Source organism: Mytilus edulis, chromosome 3 (assembly GCF_963676685.1).
Source record: "Mytilus edulis chromosome 3, xbMytEdul2.2, whole genome shotgun sequence".
NCBI lineage: Eukaryota > Metazoa > Mollusca > Bivalvia > Mytilida > Mytilidae > Mytilus > Mytilus edulis.
The window spans coordinates 5,472,297-5,481,397 of NC_092346.1; the positions used below are offsets into that span (position 1 = coordinate 5,472,297).

At 31.3% G+C, this 9,101-nt stretch overlaps 1 protein-coding gene across 10 annotated transcripts in view; it reads left to right on the plus strand.

Annotated features, from left to right (window-relative positions):
- The window catches only part of LOC139515682 (nephrocystin-1-like), a 35,678-nt gene extending 27,802 nt beyond the window's left edge, over positions 1-7,876 (plus strand). For all 10 annotated transcript variants that reach the window (XM_071305326.1, XM_071305327.1, XM_071305329.1 and 7 more), the window contains 3 exons: positions 6,103-6,219; positions 6,727-6,885; positions 7,495-7,876. In XM_071305326.1, the coding sequence (XP_071161427.1) occupies positions 6,103-6,219; positions 6,727-6,885; positions 7,495-7,512 (294 nt within the window). In that variant the 3' untranslated portion in view covers positions 7,513-7,876. The remainder of the gene's footprint in view (positions 1-6,102; positions 6,220-6,726; positions 6,886-7,494) is intronic.
- Positions 7,877-9,101: the final 1,225 nt, after the last annotated feature.

Consider the following 9,101-nt stretch of genomic DNA (forward strand, 5'->3'; position numbering starts at 1 on the left):
AGTTTTTCAGAATTCCTTTATCTAATAACTGTTTACAAAAAACTTACAAAATATTTTCATACATTATGGCTTTTGGTGAAATTTTGTAGTATTCTTGTAGAAAATAACAAATACAAGCTGCCATAAATTTGTTATCAGGTTTTATGTTAAAATTGAGAAAGGAAATGGGGAATGTGTCAAAGCGACAACAACCCGACCATAGTGCAGACAACATCCGAAGGCCACCAATGGGTCTTCAATGTAGCGAGAATTCCCGCACCCGTAGGTGTCCTTCAGCTGGCCCCTAAAAATATGTATACTAGTACAGTGATAATGGACGTCATACTAAACTCAGAATTATACACAAGAAACTAAAAGTAAAAATCATACAAGACTAACAAAGGCCAGAGGCTCCTGACTTGGGACAGGCGCAAAATTGCGGCGGGGTTAAACATGTTTATGAGATCTCAACCCTCCACCCAATACCTCTAGCCCATGTAGAAAAGTAAACGCATAACAATACGCACATTAAAATTCAGTTCAAGAGTCCGATGTCAAAAGATGTAACAAAAAGAAAATAAATAAAATGACAATAATACTTAAATAACAACAGACTACTAGCAGTTAACTGACATGCCAGCTTCAGACCTCAATTAAACTGATTGAAAGATTATGTCTTCATCATATGAATATCAGGCACAATCCCTCCCGTTAGGGGTTTAGTATCATACTATCATAAAATATATGAGAAGAACATAACCCGTGTCATGTCAATATCTGTTTTTTAGAAAACTAAATGTGTTTAGTTCTGATGCAAAGACCCTATAAGTGAATCAATATTAAAGCCAAAATATGCAATCTTTAATGACCTGACAACAGTATCTTAACTATATCCCTTCTTAATAAGTCTGTTTAAAGGTTTTGTAAGCTTAGCATGGTTTACCATGTGGTGCATTTTTATATCCATTTCCATTCAACCTCTGGTTTACCGAATATTTAAAGTGGGGATATAATAAGGGTGCAGTAGCTAACAATTCTACTTATTTTTTTCTATTTATATATTATTCAAGGAATATGTATACTGTGCCCTTTAATTCATATTGCATGGTTCATTTAATACATATCATATTATGACACAGATTTGAATATATCCTTGCATGGTTGCTGATTTTTTTATACGACCCCAAAAAAAAATTTGGGTTCGTAAAATGGTATGATGTCGTCTGCGTCGTCGTCGTCGTCCGAAGACACTTTGGTTTCTGGATAATAACTTTAGTTTAAAGTGAATAGATCTTAATGAAATTTTTTCAGAAGGTTCAATACCACAAAAGGAAGGTTGGGATTTATTTTGGGGATGATGGTCCGAACCGTTTAGGAATTAGGGGCCCAAAAGGGGCCAAAACAAGCATTTTTCTATTTTCAGGATAATAACTTGTTTACCAGTATTTCAATTGCTCTGAAAGTATACTGCAATGTTTAAAATCACAAGTAGAAGGTTTGGATTCATTTAAGGGGTTATGGGGCCAAAGTTTAGGAATTAAGGGCCAAAAAAAGGCCAAAACAAGCATTTTTCTAGTTTCCAGATAATACCTTGTGTGTAATTGCATGGATCGCTCTGAAATTGTACCACAATGTACCATATAACAAAGGGGAGGCTGTGATTAAGTTTTGGGTTAATTGCCCAAAATATGTAGGAATTAAGGGCCAAAAAAGGGCCAAAAAGAAGCATGTTTTATCATCGGTATAAGGACATCATTCGTAAATATAGCTCAACATGCAGACTTCTTATACGTTCAGGTATTTCACATCCAATTTTTTATGGAAATATTCTTTATAAAGCACAAAGGTGTCAGTATTCACCTCAAAAACTAACAAAACCTTTGAATAGACTTATTAAGAAGGGATATAGTTACGATACTGTTGTCAGGTCATTAAAGATTGCATATTTTGGCGTTAATATTGATTCTCTTATAGGGTCTTTGCATCGGAACTAAACACATTTATTCAAAAACCAGTTGTTGGCATGACACAGGTTATGTTCTTCTCATATATGTTATGATGGTATGATACTAAACCCCTAAGGGAAGGATTGTGCCTGATGTTCATATGATGAAGACATAATCTTTCAGTCAGTTTAATTGAAGTCTGGAGCTGGCATGTCAGTTAACTGCTAGTAGTCTGTTGTTATTTATGTATTATTGTCATTTTGTTTATTTTCTTTGGTTACATCTTCTGACATCAGACTCGGACTTCTCTTGAACTGAATTTTAATGTGCGTATTGTTATGCGTTTACTTTTCTACATTGGCTAGAGGTATAGGGGGAGGGTTGAGATCTCACAAACATGTTTAACCCCACCGCATTTTTGCGCCTGTCCCAAGTCAGGAGCCTCTGGCCTTTGTTAGTCTTGTATTATTTTAATTTTAGTTTCTTGTGTACAATTTGGAAATTAGTATGGCGTTCATTATCACTGAACTAGTATATATTTGTTTAGGGGCCAGTTGAAGGACGCCTCCGGGTGCGGGAATTTCTCGCTACATTGAAGACCTGTTGGTGACCTTCTGCTGTTGTTTTTTTCTATGGTCGGGTTGTTGTCTCTTTGGCACATTCCCCATTTCCATTCTCAATTTTATGTTTCTAGTTTCCAAACAATCATGACAATAACTTGTGTTTAAGTGTATGGATCTCTCTGAAATCGTACTACAAGGTTCAATATTACAAAGGAAAGCATGGGATTTAGTTTAAGGGTTATTGCTCCAAGGGGGGGTTTTAATAAATTGGGGTGGGGATCTCAGTTTACCATTTTTTGTAAGGGATTTTTTTTTTTTCAACATTTTTCAAATTTCAAATTTTGAAAAGTTTCAATAAGAAATATTCAATTGCACAGTATTGTGCAATAGATGTCAAAAATTTGATCACAATCAAAATTCAGACGGTATCAAGCTTGAATATTGTGACCAAATTTGCCCCAACTGTTCAGGGTTCGACCACTGGGGTCATCTAAAGCTGCGCCCTGTGGAGCACCTGTTTTTTTTTTTTTTTATATATTTCAAAATCAATATTTCACAATATGTATTCTGTATTTATAAGTAGAGATAATGCATCCTTGATAGTATCATATATACTTTTAATTTAGCCAATAGAAATATAGAGTTATGGCACTTGCCTTGTTGATATTTTAATGCCCTTATTATTTTTTTTGTTTACTGTGGATTTATTCGCTTTATAATTTGATTTACACTAACAAGTATAAAGAAATTGTAATGTGATCTTTTTTGAACATTTGAATTTGTGATTTATCGATAACCATGAAATTCACAAAAAATCCAATCCTATAAATTATGATTAATCTACAGTATCTAAATATATGCTATTGATACTTGCCTTCTTAATTTTTTATCGGATTCATATGGAGTTATGTCCCTTAGGTTTTGTAATAATGTAATATATATTTTTTTATTTTTGCATGTACAGCTTGTAAGTAGCTTGTGTGAATGCATGGTAATATCACATTGTTATGTTATTAATTACACATTCTAATGCAATATTTTGCTACATCAATTTTTATTGCACAATATCAACAAATTTTCTAAGTAAATTTGTTACATCAATTTCGATTAGACATTATAAACAAATATTCTAAGTAAATTTGTAACATCAAATTTGATTGGACAATATCAACATATTTTCTGAGTAAATTTGTTACATCAATTGTTATTGGACAATATAAACAAATTGCTTATCAATGGTCAGTTCCATTGATTCTGCACCTTTTTGTTTGACTTTATTTCCAGCCATGAGAAATAGTTATTCCTTCCATTTCATCAAACTGTGTGATATTTTAATATTTGCTTATACCTGTATCATTATCTTTGATTTAATAGATGTAAATAATAGTATACTGGTTTAACTAATAAGTAGCCATTAATCTCAGTGTTTAATTTTATATACAATATTCATAATGATCCCAGCAAATTATTGAAATTCATTACAGGTTTCTCCAAAGTTTTCACATCTAGTTTACCTGTCTTACTTGAAAAGTGTTTTTTTGCAGTGTTCATGTTTTAAAAAAAAAAGCATTATAAGAATTGTGCAATTAATTTTGTTTTGATTTTTCTTTACAATTTTGTTTACATTAAATGTTTATATGCTAGTTGTTAATTTTTGTGTCATTTGGTCTCATGTGAAGAGTTGTCTCATTGGCAATTATACCACATCTTTTATAGTTAGTTTAAAGTAGACCAAAAAAGCAAAATGTATAATACAACCATCAGTTTCTTTTTTCAGAGTTGTCAAAAAATACTGTTTGATTTAGATGTTAATGTCATTAGTGAGGTATATAGACTACAAACAGTGTACAAAATACTTTTCATGTTTGACAAAGATTGAAAACTTTCTTTTTTACTCATTGAATGTGTTTTCATTCTACACAAATTGAGCATTCATATTACATTCCTAATCATTCCACTTTATACCCATAATATCATGGATGTTGGGTTCATTATAACCAATGTGAATGAAATACAGACCTTGTGTCCCCCTTCACATGCAAGGACATGACAAAACTGTGTTCTACTTTCTTTTTTGAAAATATTATGTTTACCATCGACAAAACCTAATTATCCCCAAAAGGTATTCCAAATGAAAAGTAGAACACAGCATTGCAGTGTTAGTGAGACCTGGGCACAAAATCTGTAATTGAATCATATTGGATCATTGGTACTTAAAGTATAAATAAAAAAAAAGTGCTTTGTGCAACATGCAGAAACATTGTGATTATTTTATTCCTATTCAACATATAAGTATATGTATACTGTTTTTCTGGTTTGTGGGGATATAGATAGTGTTTGCAATGGATGATTATTACACCTCTAAGTATTGATGTGTTTAAAAGTAGAATTTGGCAGTTGGAAATGGACTTCACAATTTGATAAAAATGTCCTGTCATTGTAGTAGTTACAACCTTGTTTGTCTGTTCATCTGTAATGCTGGTTAAGGTTGTTTCTTGATTGAATGTTGACTCCTGATTATAAAATTTTACAAAAGTTTACCTTTACTGTGGTTAAACATCCTGATACTTCATCTTCTTGATAGGAAAAAGAGCAAATTGGGTTTGCACCCAATTTTTTTTGTATAAGGAATCAATACTGATTTTTAAGGAGTAAAATAGTATTGAAAATGCCTGTTCCAAATTCAGAACATAAATGAGACTTTCAATATCATGAATATCGTTATCTTTCATTACACCGGTGGATGTTTTTATGTACTGTCTCGATTCATTATAAAGATTGAAAATGAAAAAGAAAGTGATATTTGAATTTGACCAGTTAATGTTTATCTCTGTATGCTGAAACACATTTTAGTGACACTACACCATCATGGAAATGTCTAAAACTTGTAGCAACATTGCATGACATCATCTACTTTAAAAACTAAATCTTATGATTATTTCCCATTCTATTGATCACTTACCCTTCTTGACTGGTTATAGTTCTTAATATTTTACCCCATCTATCTCTATATACAATGCTCTGATTCAAATGTAAAGTAATTCATTTTTCATTGGTACCAATTTTTGTGAATTAATTAAACATTGTACTTTTTTTGGTTTTGCAAGAGTCTGTATGCAAGCCAATTAGAAATTTATATTATATTAATAACCAGTTAGCAAAGACCCATACTGACAAGGCAGTACAGAGGGTTTGATTACTTTCATTGGTACCAAAGAACATGGGATGTAAATAAAAAATGCATTTTCATGAATACCAAATTTCAATGTTTTGACAAATTTTGATTACAATTCAACCATTTGGAAAATTGTACTTTGTTTAATTCTCCGATCCATTGTTTATTTTTACTCTAAATATCAACTGAAATTACAAAAAGTTTGAATCCAAAGTTGTTTCAGCAATTCTTGCCATCACACATGGTATACCTGAATGTGTTAAGTGTTCATTTAGACACAGTTAGATCTGTATACAAAGGTCAACCTAAGGTCAGAGAAAAATTGCTTTATAAGAGACATGTCCATTGAATAATACATATTAAGAGAAACATGGATTACCCCCCTTAATTTCTAGTTGAACACATGTTTTATGTATCGTTTTCCCTTGACTTTTTTTAGAGAGACATAGAATACATGAAGACAGAGTTTGCCTTGGTATACCAGAGTAGTGTGTATCCATTGGTTCATCTTTCTGCATTGCCACCATGGTTACCGGGAGATTTACTTGTAGAGATGGTAAATATTTATAAAAAGGACATAAGATTTTGGTTCTCCATCTGTAGTATGTTCTCTCATTTACTCATTAAGGTTTTTTTTTTGAGAGAATACTTTGAGATCTTACAGGAAATCATTCTATAATATATATGTATATTTTGTCTAATGTTTTACTTATTCTGTTCAGTATGTTCCATGTATTTTTTTACATGATTCTTTTGTCTAGCAGTACAGATTATGTAATTTTTTTTTTGCAAAACTGTAATTTTTTTTAGGGGGGGGGGGGGGGGAATAATGTAAATGGCAAATGGTTATGGTAAAAACTACATACTGGTAGGCAGCAAATTTTCTACTGAACACTGATACTTTATACAATGTTCATTACACTGATAGATTGTAACCGTCTATATAATGTAAACAAAATTATAAATTATATTCTTCTCGTAAGATGAAAATTCATTGTTTTCACCAGGCAGTGTTGATTATATATAATGTTTCTACAAAATACATCTATATTCTTTACAACAGAAAAGACAAGAAGAAATTGCCAAATTTCAAAAAATGAAGTTCGACAAAAAAGGTATATTGGCTATGCTGTTATCACCTGATGTGGAATATCAACCATTTGATATGAAGGAAGTGGCATTTAATGTGATTGGTCAATTTTGTCATAATGATCCAATGACTGTAAGTAAAAAATTAATGTGATTGGTCAATTTTTTTCAAAATGATTTATTGTCTGTAAAAAAGCTTAAATGTGATAGGTCAATTTTATGAGAATGATCTTTTGACTGTAAATAAAGTTAGAAGCGATTGGTTAAATTTGTCAGAATGATCTATTGACTGCTACTCATGTTGAATGTGATTGGTCAATTTTATTAATAAATATAGAATGATATGGTCCAAAATTAAAAAGTTTGAAAATAACAATATAGAGAATAAATGTAGGCAGTTGTTTTTGACAAACCATTTTTAAAGTACAGAATTAGATTCTTCATTCAGCCATTCTTTAATAGGAGGGACGTCAAAGAGACTGCAACTCAACAGTACAAACAATTAAAAAAATGCACCAGTATGATACAGTTTGGGTAATTTTTTAATGCACAGATATTAAAACTAAAAAGCTATAACTTATAAAGCAATTAATACTAGTTAAACAGATAAAAAAATCAATTCTGTAAACACTTCTACATTAAGCAACAGGAACAAACTGTAACAACTGTGCTGATACAAAACCATCATATTGTGGGTTTCTAATTTTATGTCAGAAATTTAAGTTCTGTATATTGATTTCAGATTGCAATCCAAAGTTAATGTTTGAACAGGAACTACAACAAAGAAGCATCTGTGATATTTGTGTCAGAAGGACTATTTTTTAGGCAGCAGAGTGAGCCAGGATCTGATATTAGATACTCTGTGAAGTAGGGTGCTGACAGTATAATAATTGTCTATCAATTAAGTTAATAATGCTGTTAAGACCACAGGGTTTGACCCTTACAGAAGTCCTGCAATGTTTGTAATTTGGGTCAGCCAATAGTGGAAAGAAAGAAATTTACATTAAGGACATTTTAACATGATAAAAATTATTATATATTATGCCAAGAATTCAGTCAAATAACTATGTGCTAGATTTTGTGTATTTATTTTTTGTAATTAAATATTGGTTTGATAATGAAAACTGATTCATTTACTTATTCTCTTTACATGGAAAGAATCTTATTTACAGGACTATTTTCATATCATAAAAACCCTATTTTTAAAATGGAGTCAATGTTGTTTTAGGAGCAAAAACTGTAGATACCAAATGTCCAATAATACCCTCAATGATATTTTTATTTATCCCTGCTACTTCTATATTGAATGTACTTAATATCAATGTACGTTAGTCAATTGTATATCTTGAAAGGAATTTCTTTATATGTTTAAGATCGTTCATATCATTATTTACTTTGTGTCAAAATTTCAAGGTAAAACGAGTAAGGGCTATTCCAGAAAAAAATGTATGGGGGGGTTGGAAGGCAGTTTTTGTCAGCACCCGCCACCCAGACAATTGTAATTGAGAATTATAGTGCATTGTAGTGTGAAAAGTTGCTCTGATACCCATCACCCATGTATTATTAATACAATGTGCCTTCCAACCCCCCCCTACATTTTTTTCTGGAATAGCCCTAAGGTTGTTTGTATATTATATGTCTTTATTTCATTCATTACGATTACCTCATCAAAAAGTTAGTGTTGAGTCTTTGATCCGTCCAGGCTTTGGCATCTATAAACATGTATTTTTTAGAATTAAGTTAATAGTTTATTCATATGTTTTATTTATATAATTTGTATATATGATATTAAATTTATGAAATATGAAAAAATGTGAGATTTCTCTATCGCCCACTGTGGAATTGTTTTTTACAAGATCAACAAAACTGCCAAATATGACCAAAATTATTGGATGATTTTGTATAGAAAAATCCAACAGAGCAAATTGAAAGATGTGATTTTATTAAACTCGAAGCAAATGCAAAGTTCTATACATACATGTAGTATATTCATAATAAATATGTTCACATTCAACTTCTAACAGCAATTCAGTAAATATAAAACAATAATGTAAAAAATAGTCCAATTTGTAAGTTTCAGCTTTAATCTACTGGGCTACTTACAAAAATGCCTAAGTCACACACTTAACACCAATGAAACTGTGAAAGGGAGGGTTGGGACCCCACAAACATGTTTATTACTGCCACGTTTTGTTAGTGACTATCCTGAGTCAAGAGCCTGTAATTTAGTGGTCTTTTGTTGCTGTCTATCATATTTGTTTTTTGTTTATTGTTTTGTATTTACATAAGCCTGTTAATTTTCTGGTTTGAATTGTTTTTCATTTGTCATTTCAGAGCCTTTTATAGCTT